The sequence below is a fragment of the Phalacrocorax carbo genome, chromosome 12 (genome assembly GCF_963921805.1).
Source record: "Phalacrocorax carbo chromosome 12, bPhaCar2.1, whole genome shotgun sequence".
NCBI classification, from domain to species: Eukaryota; Metazoa; Chordata; class Aves; order Suliformes; family Phalacrocoracidae; genus Phalacrocorax; species Phalacrocorax carbo.
The window spans coordinates 14,260,309-14,282,859 of record NC_087524.1 but is presented as its reverse complement, the minus strand read 5'-3'; the positions used below and the strand labels follow the sequence as shown (position 1 = coordinate 14,282,859).

The window sequence follows — 22,551 nt, the reverse complement described above, 5'->3', positions numbered from 1 at the left end:
GTTCACAGGTGACATCAGATTGGGAGAAACAGTCAACACGCTGAAGGGAGAGCAGGGCTGCCATTCAGAGGGACTTAAGCAATCTGGAAGAATGGGCCAGCAGGGAACTTGCAATGTTCGGCGAAGATAAATGCAGTCTTGCACATTGGATGGAAAAGCTGAAGGAGCTGGCTTTGTATAGGCCTGGAGAAGAGAAGGCTAAGGGCTGATACAATTGCTGGCTTCAAATACCTGAATGGGTCCTTGTTTTCTATGTAATTCCCTTCCCCGACTCTCCTTAGTGTACAGCGAAAGGGCGGAAGACAGCAGTCAAATTGCACCAAGGGAAATTCTGGCTAAATAGAAAGAATTTTTTTATTTTATTTTTTCACAATGAGTGTGTCTGAGCCCTTGCTAAGATTGCCCGGAGAGGTTGTGCAATCTCTGGAGATTTTCAGAAGTTGATGGAAAAAGGCCCTGAGCAACTAGATCTGGTTTTGAAAGTAGACCTGCTCTGGGCAGAAGCTTGAACTAGAGATCTCCAGAGGTCCCTTCCAGCCTGATTTATTCTGTGATTCTCTTTTAAGACTCTGGGATTCTGATGGCAGTAGACTGCTGAATGTAGGGGCTCCTGCCCTTCAGCAATCCAATCCACACACAAGCCAGTAGGCACAGGCTGTACTTTTTTAGGCCAAAATCTTTTCATCCTTACTCATATCTTAAGGGACAGTAAGGATATTGGTGGGCTGCTTGTAAAATAAGGCACTAGCCATAAGGTACAATCCGACACCACAAGAGTTTCAGCATTCATGTAAGCAATGATCTCCTCCTCCATCCCCTAAGCACTGCTCTTGCTTGTCAGGGCTATCCCTTTTTAAACTTGGGGTCCTTCTGATGGTGAATGACCTGACAAACGAGTGATAGTCAATGTGAATTTCCATATCTTTGGTCTCTTGTCCCACAGGTAAGTCCTGGCCAGAATTCTGTTTTCTCTAGCAGAAAATTTGGCAGAACGGAGAAAGGAGTTGCAGTCAGATGAGCTTTCCGTGCTCCTAGTATGTAGTTCATAATGTGTGGGGCACTGAGTAACAGGAATAGCAATGTGGAACTACTGGTTAGATATGGCAGGTAGCAGTGGACAAGGTTCTCATTTTCTGTCCTTGAAATGCACATAATAAATAAATAAATAGGACCGCTGATTCTGCAAGGCATTCCTTATGCATTTTAACTAGGAGCAAATGCCACTGCCCTACGGCTAAAGAAAACATGCAGGTATAAAAGCATGTGAATGTGAGCTAAAAGAATAAATCTCCCTTTCTTTTGACTTAACCTCCTTCAAATTTAATCCTGCTATCAATTTTAATTCTGCATATTTCTGACTGTTTAGTTTTCTTTACTGCTTGTTTGTTAGGTAAACTGCAGATGCTCCTGAGTTATGTTGGCACTTTCAGTTTTCTCTGCTTAGCATAACAGAACAAAAACAACAGCAACCCCCTCCTCCCCCCCAAACATTATTTACCCAGATTCACTAGTGCTTAACATCCTGATATTTCCAGCAAGGCTATTGACTAGACAGGTGTTGAATTTAAGGTTGTAAAAAACCCCTTTTGTTTATGTTTTTTTATCACCTTTGTTTAATTGCTGTGATAGGAAAGAAATTTTCTTGGTCTAGAGTCACATCTCATATGTAGTAATTTCAGTGGTAATAGAATTTTAATGAAAGAATTTTTAATGTAGTCCAATTGGCTGTTATAAAAGTTGCCTGCAGCAAAAAAAAAAAGTTATAAGGCATCGTTTGAATTCTTCCAGTATTCTTGTCTATCAACTGTGCTTTGTACTTAAAGCACATAGAGGACTATAAAAGCCTTTGACTGTGTCATATTTGCCCCTTCTAGCAGATTTTTGAGACTTGGTCTTCAGATATATTGGTGATTTATCTAAGCAACAGTTATCACACAAAGAGAATTCTTTTTAGTTGGACTACATTGTTCATTTGTTCTCATTTTTAATATTGCCATCAGGTGCATCTGTACTTAAACAAACCAACAAAACCAAAAAACTCTTTTGGGGTTCCCGCCTAGAGTGTTCTAAGACCTGTAGGTTCTCTGTCTGGCTTTGCTACTGATATGTGGTGTGCTAATTTAGTCTAATTAATTCTTTGCTTTCTATGATTCTGATTTTGTCTCCTGTCCAGTGGTTCTCACCTGTTCATATTTTAATTGGTACAGGAATGTTACTATGTGTTTTTTTATGGATCTTAGCCCAGTAGCATCTTACCGTCAGTAGAAGCCTGTAGGCATTATTGAAATACAAATGAAAATGACTACACTTCTTTTCTCCTGAAACACTGCAGTGGGTTATTCTGGAAATGTAGATTATGTCAGCTGAATTGAACATTCATTTGAAGAAATTCTTAAGGATAGAACTTAACCATTGTTTTTTTTACTCTGAGTACAGAATGCATTTGACCCGACTAGAGCCATCAGGACAGCTTAGCGCAAGAGTGACTGATAAGGGGTCTTTTTTTGGCATGGTAATATAGAACAGGGCAAATGAAGTATGGACAAATTTGTAAGCTTGAATGTTTATTCTTGAGAAACTACTAATTAAGGTGAAAGAAATTACAGCTCATACATGAGTTGTAAGTGGGCAAGAGAAGCATAGGGGCCTGCTAATGAAGTGCACTGGTGACACACACATTTGGGAGGCGCGTTCAGTGTCAAGCGGGGATTAGCATATTGTACAGAGGGGTTTAGGTCAAATTGTAGAAATAGGTTGAAATTCAGTTTTACTAAATAAGAGACCACTGTGTGCTCAGGGACCAAGAAGAAGGATTTTTGCTGTACAGAAGTTTACTGGGGGAGAATGACCGCAGAGAAGAATGTTGATGCCATATTTGATGACAGGATGGTGGTGGGTAGGTCTCTAAACAAGGATGTGTTGCTTCAGCCTAACAAAAGAGAAAATGCACCTGTCAGGACTTACATCCAAAAATATATGACCCTTGTGAAGGGAGAAGAGCCATTTTAACTAATGGATGATGATGTCATGAGAAAAAAGTTTATGAACATCCCATTAACAAATTTAGTATAGGAGCTAAAAGAAAATTAATCCCTACACCAGCCTTCCAGTGGAGCTTGTAAATGTTACGTGTTTTAAGTTGGCACTTGATCAGTTCCTTGTAATGATCGTGATCCTTGTGGGGAGTTGTGTGGTGTAATAGCCTGTGATTGCTGACAGCTGAATGTGGTACACTAGAAAGTTGCATCCATTCCTTCCACCTGGACATGATAGTCTTCTGCTCAGTGCCACATCTAAATTTCTTACAGAAAAGAACAGTGAAGTCTTCACTTTAGAGATTGCATTAACATATTCTTTTCATTCTTGCGGAAGATGTAGTATCACAAAGACACTGGTAAACTAAGTAAACTTCCATTTTAAAGACTCCCACCAGGTCGTGTGGGAGGCTGGCTGCTGAGAACCGACACAGTCTCAGGAACCCATCATACTGAGTTTTGCTTATGTCCTGGTGTATCATGTCAGACGGAGGAGCTCTGGGGCTGACAGTCAGGTGTGATGTATTGTACTAAAAATCCTGACACGGACAATGCTGCTTGTGTTAAGGCTGACGAAGATTTGCAATATTGACTTCTGCCTGTCACTGTTTATGCTGCGGGCCAGTCAATTCTACATTTTCATGGAGGTTTTCACAGAGAAATTTTTTTTTTTTGCTTCCCAGTTTTTCTGTGTGTGTTTGCAGAGCATAAACAGAACCCTCCCTCACTCTGAACAATACTCATAACATAAGTTTTCACTGACATTAAAAACTGGACAGGAAAATGGAGGCACTGTTTAAACTGTCTTCTTTTTTGAAAAAATGCTGTTGTGCTTGCAATGACATACACTGAAAGTAGTCTGATTCATTTCTCATCTGTTTTACCTTGCTGTAGCAAACATTCACATGTGCGAGATGCATGGGTGAGCATCAGTAAGTTTTCTTTCATGTACAGTGCTTACAGGCCTAGGCCTTATTTTAGTGTAATGGAAACCAATTTTTTGCTTTCTGACAGTCCTTACAGCTATTACTCATTATGAATTATTCCTTCAGCCAGGCCTTTCATTTAGGTCTTAGCTGACTTCTTTGAGGGTTGAGTCCTCCTTGAAAAAATAAAGGATTTAAATATTATTCTGCCACTGACAGAATGTAAATATTTTTATTTTCCTTTGGAATTGTTTGGCAAATGCATCACAGTTGCAGCCACCTTGTATCAAAATTAGGACCATTCAGAAAAATCCGTAGTAAACTTTTTAAGGGCAATGTCTGAAACATCAGGTCAGGATTTCAGTACTGTAGTACGTAATTTAGTAACTTCCCAAAGACAAAGGAAAAAAGATGGCAAGAAATGAGAATTCAGATTGTCAGCTGATGTAAACTGATCCCTCCACTAACAACATCTTTCTCAAAGAGAAAGGATTTATTTTTAGTATCAGGGAACAAAATCAGCCGTAACTAGCTGAGGAGCTGGCCAAAGTTATTTATTTTAAAGATCTGTTAAACGCCAGCCTCTGATAGTAGTAAAAGTCAGTCCTTAAGCTTAACACACTTTCCTTCTGAGTGAAAAAGCATCTGCTTAACCAACAAGACACCAATAAAAATAAAATTATAGAAAAGTTAATTAATGATATGATTTTAACAGGTCCTATTTTGTTTCTTGGCAACAGAAAGCATATGACAGTCAAGTGTCTGCCAAATGTTTTATCTTCATGTTATCCATTTGTGATCCATTGCCTGGCGCCTGAATTAAAAGCCAAGTCAGGGGAAAGTAGTCAGTATCAGCAAGTTCCCAAGCTACCTTTGAGGGTGGAAAAGCAGAGGGAGGTTGCACGTTATTGTAGCTTTGCAAATGCTTAGCTTAGCTTAAGGAAAGATAAAGTTGTTAAGTAGATCTTTAAATTAAGTGTAATGGGAGACTGCCATTTTAGTCTTAGCAACTATTTAAAGCTCTGTGTATCACAACTGAAATATTTGCATTTCTTGCAAGTCCACATTGAAATCCCAGTAAAATTGACTCAGCCTCCTTCCTTCCTGCATGGATATGTTGAGGAGCATGCAATTTACTCCGTCTCTTTGCCGTCTGATAATGGTTAAGGACAAGGATGCCTGGGCTTTTTCATCAGGACTGTCACTAGCTCAGTGTGTGACCTCGGAAAATAACTTAGCCTCTATATGGGTGGAATTTTTAAAACACACTGCCTAAAATTAGACATCTGAAAATAAACAGCTTGTATTCTTGCAGGTGTAAAGTCTTGTTTCAGATTATTTTGTTGTAAAATTTTGGCTTCTACATTGGTTTACCTGTAAAACTGAGTGGTGTTGAGAGAGACGATAAAATATTCTAAAATCTGTGTGCAAAGAAAGCATGTAGAGAGTGATATTTATTTATTCATTCATTCATTTATTTTCCTGAGGATTTAAGAATTTTGGCCTAAGCCTGATCAAATCAGCAGGTGACAGGCTTAAAAGCAAAAAAAAAAAGCTATTTTGGAAGTGTTTTCTCATATAGCACTGGAATACAAGATGGAGCTCACTACTTCAGAGTGTAAAGCAATGAAATGGAGGGACGTATTTAAAAAGGGATTAGAAAAAATATAGTGATTTGGTGCATTGGTAGCTGTTAAACAGTGATCTGGAGGCAGTCTCCAGCAAAACCACTGTTTTGCAGCAGTGTGAGAGAGAATCTAGAAGGATCGCTCGATATTTGCCCCAGTTTGTATGCTTTTTCCCTTAAGCACTTCCTCTTGACTAGTAGCAGAGGCGTTGCAGGTTTTAGATCTTTATTTATGCCTTACCTAATTAAAATACTGTACGCATAAATTAATGTTTCTCAAACATTGAGATCATCGGATGAAATGGATATGCAAGAATTTCAAATTATGTCTGAAGGGGGAGGGAAGGTCTTTATCCAACTACAGAGGTTCAATGTTCTGCCGTTGGCCCAGATCTCTCTCATCATTAATTTATCTGCAGGCTGCTGCACTGGATTCTAGAGATGTCTGGGTACGAGTAGTTCTGTATTAATATAGGCCTCCTTTTAAAACCGTGTGACAGTTTACAAAGTGCTCTGGGATACACTAGGATGAAAGGTGCATAAATACATGCAAAATGCTATAATTAAGATGCAATTAGCAATGCACAAGAAAGCAGTGTTTGCCTGGCTACACTTTATATGTCTATAAAGTTTCATTTTCTGGAGCACAGAATACATGGTGTAACACTTGTTCTAAGCAGTTACAGCTGAAAATAATTGCTGTGCACAAGCTCTAAGGAAGTTATTGTAAATTTGTTTCTGCTGCAAGACAGAGGCATTGACAGTGATGCAATAATTTCACAGATGGGGAAAAAATTCTGGAGGAGTCACCACTGGAAGCTGTAAATGAGAAGAATCACTAGCAATCAGGAGTGTCAGCCTAGACTAGGAGGTGAGGGAAATTGCTGAAGTAACGAGGAAGAGTCTGCTTGTAATTTTCCTCCTGTGATCTCTTGGTTCTGCTGCTGTCACTTACAAACTAGCTCCGGTGAAAAGGCTGTGGCATCTGCAGGAACTGTGTTGGGGCATTTTCTATTATGTGGGACTTGGAGTGAGAAGAAGGAAGGAGATAAGCTATGAAGGAAGAGGGTAAGTTAATGTCCTTTGATAAGAGCTTATTGGTCTCCTTTAAAGCCGCTGCTTTTTCTTCTGTGGTTTTGTTTTGTTTACAATAAATAATTTTCCGTAAACAGAAGTAATTCAGTTTAAGTTACATAAGAAGTAACGGCTAGACCATTGGGTTGGGATTCATGAGACCTAGACTCCTTCTAAGCTGGGTGTGGAGTTTTGTGGTCCTGGACAGATCACTTAGTCTGCCTGGTGCTTTCCCTGTTTGTAGTATGGAAAGAATATCTCAACAGGGATAAAATCTTTCAGGGAGTGGGTTGAGCAAATATGGTCTAATGTGATGCCTTGCATGTGTCCCACTAGACACAACAGGAATGTGCTGCCGCATGAATCCATGGCTGTCCCAAGTAGCCAATAACATTCTTGTTCAGTAGGTTTTCTGATAGTAGGTGGTTTGTCCTTGTAGGTGCTTCTGTTTGGGTTACATGAAGTCTGGAGGGTAAAAAGGGCATTACAAGAAAAATGAAAAGCACAGAAATGAACTCTTATATTTTAGAAATGTCATAGTGTTGGTCTGTGTAATGGAGTCATGGAGAATGCTGTTGTCTTTCTGTTTTTCTGGCACCAGTGTAGTTCTGCGTACCCCTTGCAGCACGGGGATTGATTATTCTCAGTCACTTTGTAGGAATTACAATAGGCCTGAGAACTGTGTAGGTTGGAATAAGCTAAATCCAATGAAATTGTTGGAGAGCTAATAGCTAGCGAGGCTCTGCTGAGCTTTAATAGCCAACAAAAACATCTCTCTGCTGAGCATAATAGACAGCAGTATTTCAGTCTTGTCACTTGGCGAGATTTGTGTGCTTTGTGGTTTTTTTTTTATGGGAACAACATGCAATGTTTATGACAGCACACTGGCAGATTTTGAATTCCCCAGAGTTTCTGGAGGCTGGACCATCAGCATTAGGAGACATGTACAGAAATTCCTGAAAGGACACTTGGGACTATGACCATGTGTAAGAAGTGATCACTTCTCACATGGTGTACAAAACTACTAGGTATGGTCAGTTAACTTAATATAAATGAAAATCAATGTGTACTCAATTGCATTACAGAGGCGATGTGTATGTACATACATAGCCATACAGGAGACATAAGTTTATATGTGCCTTGAATATAGCGTCTAATGCTATAGCTACTAATAATACATAGCTAGTGTGAGCGTGATGACTTGTACAATATGTAGATGTATACTGAATCATTCTCATCTTCCTTCCCTTTCAACTCTTCACCTAAACAAAAAAGGTGTAAATGTGGTTAACTGCAGAAATCACGCTGGCATAATTCAGGAATGTGTCTCTTAAAGAGGACAGAAGAACTTATTTCTGGACCACTTAACTCCTCTTCACCATTGTACCCGAGACAGATACACAATACACAGTTGTACCTGGGAGCAGAGTAAATAAAATAAGTAAATGCTAGTGGTCAGCACTTCCTGGGAATATAGCGCTTTAATTTTTTTGTCTCTAGAACAGGAAAATATGTATCTGCTTACCACATCAGAGTGGTAGTAATGATAATTGAAGTGTGCAGTGCTTTGATTATTAAAAAGAAGAATGGGGGTGGAGAGAAAGCAGTGTTTCTGATGAGCTAATCATTTTCAGTCAGGCACGTTTAAGTCCAAACAGAGTGAACGCCCTGTCCTGCACTCCACTTAATTTGGCAGCAAATAAAATGTATAAAGCCAGAGGAGGAGAATGCCAGACTAAGAATAAAGGTAGAGAGACCAGATTCTGTGCCTGTGTCTACATTTGTCTGTGCGTCTGCATGAATGTATATTTTTAGCTAGCTGGCTGAGAAGATGACAATTCATTGTGGGAAAAATGAAGTCAAGAGTTCAGGAAATTCAGGATTTAGTGTTTGAAGCAGGGAATTAAAAGTAGCTGGACAAAATTTGCTTGGATTTAGCAGTTCCCGCCCAGGAACCCAAAAGTTTTTGTATGTTTCTAGCATCTTTTCATAGATGTTTAGAGGAGAAAGTGGGTTTTTTGTCATCTAAAGTGAAATCTTGAGGTTAAAATGGGATTCTTGTTACAGCAGCACCTCTCAGTCCATAGTAATGTGCAGGGTACAGTAAGTGTGTTCTAGAGAGGGCTTCGGGTTCCAAGTTGTCAGCTTCTGCAGCTTGTGTTTGGCTGCTTTTCAGTCTCGTTTGCTAGGTTATGAGGGCTATACACCTGCTCTGTCAGTCTTCCCTTTCTCCTCCTTTCAGGGAAACAGAACTTAAAGGTACTAACCGGTGGTTGGGGTATAGGGAAAATATGAGAGAGTGGAGGAAGAGAGTGTGCAGCTTAGGAGGTATGGGTGGAAACTGAAGATACTGAAGCAGTTACGGAAGACAGCTTAAGGGCTCTGTGGGTGGATTTAAAGGATATGGAGAGGAACTGGGAAAGCAGACAAATGGAAAGGAACTGAAAGTATTTCTGGGAATGGTATTGCCAAGATGATGTTACATGGAGGTAGGGCAAACCTGATGGGCGTTGAGGATGTTGGACGCAAACCGGTCATAAAAAAAAGATTTATTAATTCAGCTGCTCATGGAATAGTTTGTCTCTGGATATGTACAACTGCGTAGAAGGAAAAGCCTGGAAGTCTACACTTATGGTCAGCCTAATTGCCTCTGTGTGGGTTGGGTGTTGTGGGAACCTCGGGAAGGTGCCTGGGACCTCGGCTTTCCCTACTGCATGTGCGTGTGGAAAGTGGCGACAGTGTCACTTGATCCTCATCTTCCCACAGGCTCTTACTCTTTTGTTCAGGTACAATATAGCTATGAAAGAAAAGCAGTGGAGTGGAGATAAGATGCAGGGTAAAAGAGAAAGAAAACAGTCTCAGGACAAAATCAAGTCTGTTTGCAGTCAACCTTGGAGGCTGGTTAGGATCCTTTTGTATGAAAAAGAAAGTTATTAATACTGTCAGCTGCTTTGAGGTGGTCAATACATTGGAACATGTCACTGTTTGAAAGACAGCATACCACGATCCTGATGACTAATGGAACATCTAGAGGAAAATACTCACTCTTCCTTTAAACCGTTTGGGAACACAGACACACCTATTTTGCTTGGGCCACTCCCTTTAGTAGGGTTCAACCCAGGAAATACTAGGAGTAAAACCACAGGGAGAGCCACCTCTGAAGGGCCTCTGTTGTTCCTCCAGCTTGTCATCTCTACTCTGAAAGGCTGTAGCTTTTGAGGTCCAGAAACATTACTGCGTGACAGCACAAATGGAACTAGAAATACATCAGAGCTCTGCAAACGGCAAAGGTTTGTCCTGGGCTATAGCTGTGCTGTGTAAATCTCTATTGACAAATTACATAGGTTAAGCCATCTGCAGGACATTAGTTCTTGGATTTACAGAAGGAAAACAGACTGAGAAAGTTCTGTTGGACTGGAATTGGGATGTTTGGTGGAGCAATTTCTTTTTCTTAGTTTGTTTTTCCTTTACTGATTTAACAGTTAAACACTTTTCTGGTCTGTTGTATTTTATGAAGAGTGGACTTTGTTACGTGGCTGAACAGTGTGTGCATGTACCCATGTGTTTTTCCCTTGGACTGGATTTTTTAATATAAGGAGCAGAGCACAATTGGTGGAATTAAACAGGTTTGCTATCCAGCTCTGACTCCATGTGTATTTTTGTGAGAGGTGCTTCACTGCTCTGTTCTGCAGTTTCTCTGTCTTCTAGGTGAAGATGATGACAGCACGCTGTTGCTGTGGGGTAGGTTCTCTGTAAAGAGGTTTTAGAGTTTTGTAGTGGCAGGTGGCATAAAGGTTCAAAGTATTGTTACTTAATGCTTTGAATTAAAAGCCGATAACTGATCTGTTTTAGGGTGCTTTTGAGGGCAGCTTTCTTTTGCGTTTAAGCTGAGGAAACGTCGTGCGATCTGTGACTTACTGACTGAGCACACCTACAAGTTCCTGGCTGTCCTGCAACCGTCTGTCATTTCTGTTTGCGTTTGCACAGAGGGCCAGGCAGCGGGGTGTCGAGTGGCTCTTGGTAGTGAATGGTACTTTATCCTTGTTCGGAGGGGCTGCAGGTATGGCTGCAGTACAGAATGCCAGCGTGTGGCAACCTGCAAGGAGTTACTAGCGGATGAGGCTCAAAGCACTTTGCTTCTAAACACCAAAGGCACATTGAGCGCAGTTTTGGTGGTAAGTTGCAACAAAGTGATACAGAGTGAATACTCTTTGTATGCAAGAGGCATGCAAATCTTAGTTTGCTTAGTAAACATTTATCTTTTTTTATATCACAATCTCAGAAAAAGGCGGGGGAAGGGGCGTAAGTATAAAAGATATGTTTAGCTGCCTTGGTAACTCAAGTGTGGGTAGTTGTTTTCTCTGTTCTGCTTGGACAGATAAATAAACCCTTGGGGTACCCGTTTGGCTTCAGGGGTTAGAGCTGGAAGAAGTAAAGTCTTATTTTTTCTTTGCATTGTCTAATCCAATATTTGTCACTTAAAATAACGTCTCGCGTAGATATCTATATTTACGGCTCTGAAGCTTAAAAAATGTGCAGGTAGACATATATTAAAGAACTGTGTACATTTCTTTATGAAGAACATCACTTTACAAAAACACAACTCAAACTACAACAACAAACAGCTATTTTTTCCATTGCTAATTAGTCTTTTTAGGCCATACACTTAACCTAATGTTGAACTAGATATAACAGTTCTATTTCTGTTGTTTCTCTCAACGTGTGCTGAATTAGGTGTGCAAACTTACTTCTCTTCCCCTCCCTATTTCTTTACTATTTTATTTTTAAAATACTATTTTGTATTTATTACATCAATACAAATTAATCTCCACAGTCGTACAATACAATAGCATTTGGTTAAAATCAGCAGTTTCTATATTGTTGTGATGTGGGAAACTACCATATCACTATGTGAAGGTACTGATCAAATGAACATTTGTCCAAGTCCCGTGGGGATTCATTATAGTGAGGTTAGGCTAATATCTGGTCCCCGTTCCTGAGCAGAAATATTGTGATTTGGGGAAGTCTTGCTTGTACCTCTGCCTGCTTGGGCTAGTGCAGGTGACCTCTTGTGTTGGATCCTAGTAGGTAGACTCCTGACTATCACACTGATAGAGCACAGGAGAGAAGATAGATTACTTCTCGCCGCTACGCTGTAGGTGTTCACACTTTCTCTTTCTCTTCCCCAGCATTAGGAGGAGGTGGAGAGTCTAGCCTTTCTGAAATCTAATGTATAGAGAGTTTGGGGATAACTGTTATTTCATGTGGTAATGAAAACAGATTGTTTTGTTTTACTTTTTAATCAGTTTCACATGCTGGCTTTCACATTCTAGAAAACTGATCCACTGATTCTTTTTGTCAGCTGTCTATTTTGAGTTGGAAGACCTGACCTTATTCTGATGCTAATCCAGGAAGCAGCTGGAGAACTGAAATTTTTTACTTCTTCAGAATCAATTGATTGATTCTAGGCAAAGTACTGGGAGGGTTTGGATTCCAAAGAAGGCATAAATATGTGGAAAAAACTCGGTAACCAAACAATCAGAAAAACACTACAAAATAATGCATTATCTTGTAATTCATTCATAGTTAAAAAGGAAATAACTGGAAGCTGCCAGCTAGTTTCAGTCTGAAAATATGCACAACATATGTTTATAACATAAGGTTCTCTACTGATAAATCCTGTGGTGGCCAGCACCTGTTCTAACTGATTCATCTGAAAATATTGCTCAGTGCTGCTAGAAGTTCATCAATCAACTTTTATTAGCATAGCCTGACAGGTTAGCTGGCTTCCCTACTTTCTTTAATTTTTGTTGTTGTTGTGCTTTGCTGTTCTCAATTGCAGAACTATTCCTAAATCGTAGAGAGTGTTAATACCATAAGGGATGTTGAAACCTCCTAGTACACACTAGTAGTAGTTGTTTGCGCTCTAAATAAACTTAATCAGACCTCCCATTGTGGAGGAACTGTCTAGATGCAACACAATGTAATTTAAGTACCAAGAAGTGTAGAGACTCTGTGATGATGACTAAAAATGCAACAGCAGATTCTCTTTCAAAGATGGCCAGGGACATCTTGACTTTACGTTATGTTTTGGTTATGGTTCATTTAAAAAGAATTTAAACCCCACACTTTTGTTTGAAGTTCATCTCCTGGAAAAATTACTTTAGTTAGTACCTCACGACACTCGTGACCTTAACTGGCAAAACCAAATGACCTCAACAGATGGCATTTGGTCAGGCAGTGGCAGGAGAAGAGCAATAAAGTCTTGCTGAAGACGTACTGCTGTAAATCGTTGTTGCAATTGTAATGGGGTAAATATCAATCAAGTAGTCTATGTAGTGGTCTTAGATTCTTAGCAGCTATTCCATTTGACTCGTTCACCATTCCTATAGTTTGTGATACCACTGGAATGTTTTTTTCCAGTATTTCCTACCTTCTATTCAGAATTGTAGCTTGCTAGATGCCAGATGCCCTCCACTTCCACTGCAGGATCAAGACTCTTGATTTAGTACTATCTTTGAATAACTCTCATAGGATTTAATAGGCACAGCTTCACGAAGTTGTACATGTCAGGGAAATATCATAAGAAAAAGCCTGTTCTGTGTTGAGTGGCACTGGTAAAGAACAAACCCAGGTGTAGCTGTCGTCAATTCAAGGACACGTTTCTCTGCTTTGTAATGTCCTGGTCAGCTTTAGAAGCTTGGTGCATTTCTCTGACACTGTTACCTTTCCTGTTGGTGCCAGGTTACAGAGTTTATTCAAGTAGATTCCTCTCAACCATTAAGAAAAAAACAGGCAAAATGAGACCCAAGAGGACCAAAACCTCAGTTTATCAAATGCTAGTAGTTATATGGGATGTTATGTGTTGTTTTCTGTCATGAATAAATTGAGCTAACTTCCAAGTCTTTCATCTGCCCCACCAAAGTATTTTCAGATGTGTCCAGGCCTCATTTTTGCCTGTATAGAATGTGATCCCTGTGTGAGAAGTGAGCTGCTCATAGAGTCATAATTTTGCTTAACTGACAGTTTCTTAGTTTTTAACATCTTGATCACTTGTGCGTGTGCGCAGCTGATTTGACCAGAAGATAGTGCTGACCACAAGAGGAAGGGTTCAACAGTGCTGTAGGATTTATTTAATTACAAAACAAAGATTAGCCAACACAGCATATTTAAAGCTGCTTTTAGTTGGAATGTTGGCAGTGGATGAACTGATCTGATGTCATTTCTGGCATCCTGTAGCAGTGCAATACTTTCCACTATCTAGAAAGGTAACCTCCTATTCTTAGTTTTGATGGACATTGACAAAATTTATATTGGCTTCTGGTAGGTACTGAAATTAGTCCTTATAGTACAAACAAGGAATCCCTTTTAGGGCTTCACTGAAGCTAGGAAAGGGCAGTATGACTGCAAAAGTTATCCTTTTAGAGTTATGCCATGCTCCGAGAATGGCTGTGATGTTGGAGACCTTGAGAGTTTGATGCAACAAGAGAAATCCTTAATTCTTATGATCATGTGTGCTGGTTGTACATCTACAGTAGATTGGCTGTTAGGAGAGAATGGGGAATGTTAAAGATGTTCAGGAAGTCCTGCAGTGACCTAGAGAAGACTTTCTTCTAATATAATTCTTTGTTCAGTGTTTGAGTAAAGTTGCTGTGTATATTTCTGTAACCACGTGACTTGTCAGAAGAGAGAGCATAATAATACCCAGTTTATTTTAATATATAGCAAGAGGAGCGGTGCTTTCTTTGTCATGCTTGTAACACACAGTGCTTTATAAAGGTACAAGACACAAATATGCGGATTGAAGGAACACTGAGCTTTCAACTTTGATCTCTCTACTTCCCAACTTATTTCAGTCTCAGTTACTGTGAAGTCTACATGTGAAGAGAATGTTACGAAGAGTTTCTCCTCTCAGCTGGAAGAAAAATATCAAAGTTCAAGAAAGGAAAAGTAAAAAAAAAAGTCTGATTAGAGGAATTACATTTATCTTGAGAGGCTTTGCTCACTTGAAGCTAGCTTTGTGATTGTCTGGAAAAGCAAAATGGATATGAAACACAATGGGGAGCTATTTTAATGAACCATTCTAGCTCTTGGCCCCTATATAATACAGTTTAGTTTTGATTTTTTTTTATTGTTTATTTTGATTGTTGTTCTTTAAGTGGTTCTTTACAGGCTATCACAGGATGAAGTGTGACACAGTAATAACCATAAATATGTAGAAGAAAATGAAAAATTTTAAATGTTTTTCCACAGTATTACTTGCTTCTCAAATATCTGTTTAAATAAAGGATACCTAAACATTACTGAGGAATATGAAAATACCCAGTTTCCTACTGAATATCTGAAGGACTGCCAGCTTCTGCCAGGATCCTTTTTGCTAATTATTCCCTGGAGTGGCTTAGGCATCTCTTTAATTTCAAGCGTATTGAGCAGCCTCATGGAACTCGTGGGATTATTTTTAAGCTTTGAGATAGGCAAGCACTTGTATTGTGTTGTTGAGTCAGTTGTTCAGTCACACACAGTCTTGGGGGTGCAGCAGGTTTTGTATCTGTAGCTCATCTAGCTCTCACTATATCCTACCTACAAGATTACATCAGTTGTCAGCAAATCCAGTGGTTTTTTTTCCTACGTGTAAGCAAAAAGGATTCGTTTTGCTGTAAGAATACATAGTGCAGTGTTCTTGACATTAAAGATCAATAGATCAGCCTTGTGCTGCCAGGACATAAAATGCTGAGCCACCTCATCTTGTAATAATGCAACGGGCGGAGCCATTAATGCACACGCTGTTATTTTGTGTCTGAAAATAGTCGAGGGCGAGAGACTTTTTTTTCCCCCATGGTTAGTCTAAAATAAACATTGGAATTGATAAAGTAAGGTAAATAGCCTTTGGTTGAATCATGCCTTTTTGTCGTAACCTGATAACTGTGCGCTCTTCTAGTCACAGCAACCAGAGTAGCAGTGATTTTGCTTGTTTGGGGCAGAATAGCTAAACATGGAATTTTCAGATCAGAGGTGATATACAGAATTAGTTATGTTTGCTTTATCTGGTAACATGATTCTCCGGGGAAATGAGCACTTTTAGTGTTAAGTAAGGGCTGCAATCTACTGGAAAATCATTAAGAAATATGGTAATGAAGTTGGAAGGTAATTAAGATCAAGGAGAAGCACTCAGCTATGCTTTACCTGACCTCTTTTTTTAATGCTGACCAGTTACTCCCTAGTGTTAGAATTTGTGGTACTTCTATAGTTCCCATTATCGTAGAATCTGAAAACCTCCATCTTTAATGTACCTATTGTTACAAATCCCATGTGAGGGGGGGGGGAAGTGATACGGGGAAATGCAATGAAAGAGATTAAGGGAATGGTTCAGGGACGAACAGCAAGTCTGTGGGAGAGCAGAGGCTGCATGTTTCTCAAATCTCAGGCTAATGTTCCAGCCCTCCAGTATTACTGTCTTATTATTAGTCTCACTATTTATTGATAATTTGAATAATTTATTATAGAAGCAGATACTTTGGTAGTTGTGATGGCATTAAATGCTAAAAATGGATTTCAGCAAATAGTTTTGCTGCTTATTTAAGTACAGTAGAATAGGACCTCCGCAGGCTGTTCTGGATATGGCAGTAATTCATCTGGCTGTTGGTGACGTTCTTCACTAGCATTGGTCTTAGTTTGGCACCCTACCTGAGGCCTTTGGCCACTACCAGGAAAATAAATTGGCATTGCAGGTACAGTGCCACAGAAATTGCACTTCATTTCTGGGTAGTGGTGGTAGCCAGCCATGGCAGTGCTCAGTGGTAAAGGGAATGGAGACCTCGGTGAAAAAATGCCTTTAGGCATAGGTGTTAGAAAGCACAGACGCTTCAAGATTCAGGAACTGTAATTTTGTTTTGTTTTGTTAAAGGACAGCTGTAGCCAGAATTGATTGCAGAATTCATTTTATATGAAGATCAGATGATGGAAAGGGAGTGATGAAGCCACTTAGATTGGTTCCTTTGGCAGATGGAGGTTCAGTTCTGACTATATGAATTTTCGGCTTTCTGCCTCCAGAGACACTGCCCATTTTGTATTGCAGGTGGGGGATTTAGTTGTCTATCTCTGCTTTAGCTTTAAACCTGGTAGAAGAAATAATTTTAAAAATGAAACTGGATAACCTTCACAGATACCAGTTTCCTACAGAAGATAGAAAAATCATTTGAGATGTCTTTCGGTAGATTTTAAAACAGTTTCAATTGGTGAGTTTGGGAATTACAAGGAAAGTGAAAGTTGTTTTGGTTTTTTTTTTCCAAGTTTCACAGAACAGGAATGTAGAAAGGGTATGTTGTTTTAGCTTAGCGAATTTGAAGTTCTACAGATTATTTTTTTCTTGCTTTTAGATAAGCTTAATAGATGCTTTTTAAAAACAATTTGTTTATTTATTTGCAGCATTCTTAGTGGAAGTGTGTTATTCAATATAGAAACAATATAGTTAAGAACTTGATTTAAGCCATTCTTTCATTTCTGGTGGGTGTGTATGTGATCCCTGACAGTGGGCAATAACTGATGAGTGAAAGGAATGCTTTAAGGCTTCCAGAGGTAAGAGACAATACTTTGCTAACTGACATTATCTTTTTTTTTCTCCCCTGACATCATTTAAATATTTCATTTGGTGATTGATTTTTCTGTGTACTATTTTAGCCCAGCTAATAATTGCACATGATGGTAAATGGCTGGTGTTGCTCTCTTTTGTCTGAGAAAAAGATGATTAGATGTAATCTCAAGCATATTGTTTAGATATTTTTGTTTGTTTAATCTTTATGTGCACTGCTTCACTAAAGGATAAACTTGGTGGATGCTGGGGTTTAGGGAAGTGAGTCAGATTCAATTTCTGAATGTACAGCAAAGGGAAAAGCATTCCCAAGAGCTTGTTATGCTGCCTGTCCAGCTTTACAATGCACTGCAAAGCTGGTCTTTTGTTATCAAAGGCTCATGTGCCATGAAAGTTATCATACGTAGTTGATAACAGGAAGCTGAGCACAATGCTTTAATTCAGCTGAAAGATTTTGCAAATGTCATCAGTTGGGAAAGGAAGTTGTCACCATGTGGTCTTAGTTAAGTCTGAGATAGAAATGCAGTTGTGTTTTCTCTTGTGTTTTTTCTTGGTTGCAAATTGTAACAGAAGAATAAAGGATAAGGTGATGTTTCATGTATGCTTTGGAATGAGCACCAAGAAGAAATCAATACATAAAATAACACTTGCTTTCTTATTTCTGAATTAGTTTAACAAAATAGTTTGTGCATGCAAACCTTGCTTTTAATGTATAAAACTGAGATCCGATTTGCAGTGTGCCACCTTGGGAGATCCCCACGTGGGTTTTCAAAGAGAATGTTCGATGCAGTGTAAGGTGATAGTAATGTGGCTTCACCCTATTCAGACTTGAATTTGCTACTGTCCTTCCATGTAGACATGCACAGACTTCATGGACTTGACAGACTTTGTAACAGTTCTCCACTACGTGTTTTGCATGTGTGCTGCAAAACCAGGCATTTTTTGAATGGAATCTGGCAAAATATTAGTCAAATGTCAGCTATAATAGTGAAGAAAAAATCTTGACTTGGCAGCTTGATAGCAAGCCTATATGGGAGACTGGTGCTTAACTGGGCTGCTGAGCTGAGTTACAACACAAATCGTTTTACCTTTGATACCACTTTAACCTAAAAACCCTTTTCAGTAAGTCACTCTTTTTTTAGCCAGTACAGAGATGCCCTGTGGCTTAGTGGTCTTTACATTTCTCCTGCCATAGGCAGTAGTGCCGCTTACCTTATAGAACCTTGTGCGGGTTGCAACCAGTAAAGTAACTTGGTAGATAACTGCAGACAGTAAAATTCGTATCTATGTGAATCCTTCGTAGCCTTTAGCACAATAAAAGATACTAGTGCCCTGAGTTCTTTTTTACATTTATCTTACGCTTTTATAGACAATAGATTGTTAAAGTAACATTAAATATTAGTAACTAGGCTTTTCAATCTGTTGTGAGTAGAATTTAGACCTAGATGTACTAGGGATCTCTTTAAAGTGTCTACTTAGTAGTAGCTGTGCTTAGTATGGACATCAGCAGTCATGATACGATCTCTACTAAATATTTTTTCACTAGGGGATATGAGTGAGGGAGCAGCAAGCATTAAGTGAATGGAGAAGAAACAAGTGTGGTGGGCGAGGAACACCTATTCTTCACTGAAGCCAAGAGAGTATAGCCAAAGCCATTCTGCAGATATTTAGCTAAGTAGGTGTCATTGATTGTGTGATTTGTAGCGGATTTTCTTAAGCTCTTTCTCCCCTAGTTAGTCTGCTAGTGCTCTGCCTTTGTCTCTGAAGAGCAGAACGGACAGGTGTGTGTGGCCACTGCAGCTGGCCTGGAGCAGAACTGCTGAGTCAGTTCTCCTGTATTTTCCTCTCAGCCCGAGAAGATAACAAGATTCGATGGGGTTCATGCTCCAGTGACTGAGCTGAGAAAATACCCTCTTCCTGTTGCTTCTGGCTGTGGTGCCTTCGTTATTCTGAAACACATTGTGCTAGAAAGTACCAGAAAATATGGTGATGTTAGTACCTGGGCTCTTTTTTTTGGTTTTTTTTGTCCCCAGAAGATATATAGCATTGAGAAGTGGTAATACATGATGAACTAGCGGTGCTCTTACAGTGGTGGCCATGTCTGCTTGCTGGAGTGTAACACATCTCAGTAGTGGTGGTTTGAGCTCTGGGTTTGAGCTGGGTGAATATTTTTAAGCGTCTCACTGATTTGAGCATAATCCCAATAATATTTCCCCTTGTGCAGCGAGAATGGGTTTTGTTGCAATTTGAAAATATTTTCTGTGAAATATTGGAATATAATAAGCTAAGATACTTTTTAAGGACTAAAATATGATTACTTTAAAAGCCACAAAGTAGCTTTGCACTACCGGTTTTTAAAGCTCAGCAAATTTTATGTAGTACCTGAATTATTAATGGAGATAAATTGGAAGAGGAAGCTCTGTTCTCTTATCAGTCTCAAGCAAGCAGTAGTTGGTTGACTTTGCAGAGAAAGGCAGCTCCTTCTGAAGCAATGAGTGAACAGATCCTTGGTGAAGAACCCTACAGTGAGAATGGCTTGTGTCAGTATGCCCAGAAGATGACTGCCTGTTTTGGAAATTTAGGTAAAGAAATTAAAGATGTGTATGTGGATTTTTTGGTTTCCATTATGTGGATGAAGTGTTTCCTCAAGTTTACAGTAAATAGCCGAGTGTTTTGTACGTCAGCCTGCAGTCTTGAGTAAATAAATTGTGTGTGTCAAAAGTGAAAAAGCTGCTCGTATGGAGTAATTTTACCACAAGTAGAAAGCTTTTGTTTCCTTTTTGTGTGTGTGTGTGTGAACTTGAATGTTGGAATACTTTTTTGCTCTCTCTTGCTCTTTTAGTTATTCTATTGCTTGGATAACTATATTTCTTGATATAAATGACAAATGATCACGCACTATGTCTATTTATGTGAAGGTCCCCTTTTAAATTTTTTTTCTACTCTCAATATCTTTGAGAATTCTTACATGAGAGAGGAAGATAATCCTGTTGCCTTGGACAGATGCATGAAACATTTTTTGGGGCTACCTGCCTGTGCAATAAATGTGTTACCATCTGAAGTTATATGAGGGAAAAGGAAAATTTCGTTTTGCTTCACCTTGCTTACTGTGGTTTGATTTTGATTTTTCTTTGCAGCTAGGTTTTGGTGAACTAGCATGACTGACTTCAGTTTCTTGGCCCTTTGGTTGGGGTTTTTGTTGCTTTCAAGACAAGAATAAAATCACACTGAAATATATTTGCAGGAAGTTTAATTCTGATGGCAGAAGCAATTAAAGACAGCATTAGTGCACTACACTTTTCTGCCTTTTACTTAGCTGGAGGGACAATTTAATCCTCACTGTTGCTTGAGAAGATGTTTTTAGCCCTTGGTGTCTAATTTTTGCTATTATTCAGTGCCTGCTATTCTGTTGTGCAATTTGTGGATTGCAGTTGTTACTTCTGTTCTAGTAGTCTTAGTACAGCAGCCTCTATTCCTGGTTGTATATGAAACATATGTATTCCTATCATTGGGGCAGCCAATTGGTGTGGTGATTTCAGAGGGGATTGAATAGGAAATGATCTTGAGACAGCTGAAAATATTTATAAATAAAATATAAAGTTGGTAATGAGATAAAATATTTAAAGTAGCTAGTCTGCCTAGTTCCTGTCTCATATTCAGTCCCTTGTGAAAACTGTCAGTCTGGAAAGTGCCCGTGCCTCAAGCTGAAGGCTTGGGCCCTCAGCACCGAATACTCGGACTAGGTATGGCTTTGAATTGGCAGTGATTTAAAAATATTTTGCTACGTGGCAGATACTTGAGGAAATTTCGTCAACACTAGTTCTGGGTTGGGCACCCTGGATTCCCGAGAATGTGTTTCAAGAAACATAAGAACAGGGTTGTGCCCTTGTGTTTTTTGCCTTTTTCTTTTCTCTTCAGCAAGAACATTAGAAATCAATCTTTTCCACTTAATTGAGTGCTTCAATTAAATGGTAGGAGATTGCCACTGTCTTTGATTCTGGCTAAGTCTAAATCCCAGTGCTCGGTAACAGTGTGTTGTACATGGCTGTGTCGGGCCTTGTCCTTTACTTTGGACACAAGGATCTGACCCTGGGAGCCAACTGCTCCAAACAGCTCTTCGTCTGACTCAGGAGCCACTGTGATGCTTCCTGATCTTGTTTTGCTCACTTCTACTTCTTGTCATCTTATGTCATATATTAACAGGATGGGTCTTAAAGACATACCCTGTACTTAAAAAACACTACCAAAAATTCATATTGCTTTGTGTTATAAGCAGCAGCTAGTATGTGGTCTTGGAGACTGTAGTTGTCAGACAATGAAAGCAATAGGCAGGGCTGGAAAGGGGCACCGTTAGAGTAGTCTCTCTCAGAGGAAGGGGGACCTCATTTTTAATTAAGCAGGATGTTTCTACAGTGACGTGTTAGAGTCACAAAATGCTAGTCTAAACTGAGCTGTTCCTATGGTCCCCCGCCAACCCCATGTGTCTTGGTGGTGGAAGGAGGCTGGATTGCACTTCGGCCTTTGAAATAACGTCGAACTCTTCAGCAGTGGTCACAGGCTGACTGCTCCTGTAGTGGAGATACTGTGGAAAACGGGCACTGATCTCTGCTGCCTCCCACACTAATGGTGGAGGAGTTCTACCAGCAGAAGTCATGCCTGCCAAGCGCAGGAGCAGATCCCTGCATGGGTGAAAGTGGGTTCAGCCTCTCGTGCCTTTGCTCTGCCACTTCACCTGTATCACTTTTAGTTTCAACTCTTCTGGGCAAACTGCAAATTAAAAGAATCGATAGAGGCTTTATAGAGCTTATATGGTATTTGATTGTGTGGGAGAATACTGCAGTTTCTTCTGACTACTGCTGCACAATAGGAGGTGTAAAGACTGTTGAGGTGTATTGTATATAGGTGGAAGGTTGGAATCAGCATGGCTACAACATAAAACTGGGAGTCAGTCTTAAACCAGTGCATTCAAACTCGAACGAAGGACAAGCTTCTAGCATTTAGGCAGCCAACTGTAGCAAATGTTCCAACAGTTTAAAGTTACCGTAGAGCTCACCTTTGTGCTTTCGGAGGATTAACGTCCGCAGCAGAGTTAACGCCAGGGCAATGTGTGTTTTTTGCCTCACCTACCTCAAAGGGCAAAGTCCACCTCGAGGTGTTGGTGAGGCTGGATAGCTGGCACTGCTGTTGTCAGATGTCAACATCCTTCACCAATTATCCAGCAACAAATGATACTCTTATCCTATCCCAAGCTGAGAGATACTTGTGTAAGAGCGCATCCAGCCGTCTCCTGTGAGACATCCC

The 22,551-nt window shown here is 39.7% G+C and overlaps 1 protein-coding gene across 4 annotated transcripts in view; it reads left to right on the top strand.

The window, feature by feature from the left end:
- Positions 1 to 22,551, top strand: part of ABLIM1 (actin binding LIM protein 1) — a 225,415-nt gene that overhangs the window by 51,292 nt on the left and 151,572 nt on the right. The window contains exon 1 of one of the 4 annotated variants that reach the window (XM_064464220.1): positions 9,785 to 9,952. The exons of the other annotated variants lie outside the window; for them this stretch is intronic. Coding sequence (XP_064320290.1) covers positions 9,913 to 9,952 — 40 coding nt within the window. The 5' untranslated portion in view covers positions 9,785 to 9,912. Of the gene's footprint in view, positions 1 to 9,784; positions 9,953 to 22,551 lie in introns of those variants that run through there. 4 annotated transcript variants of the gene reach the window in all.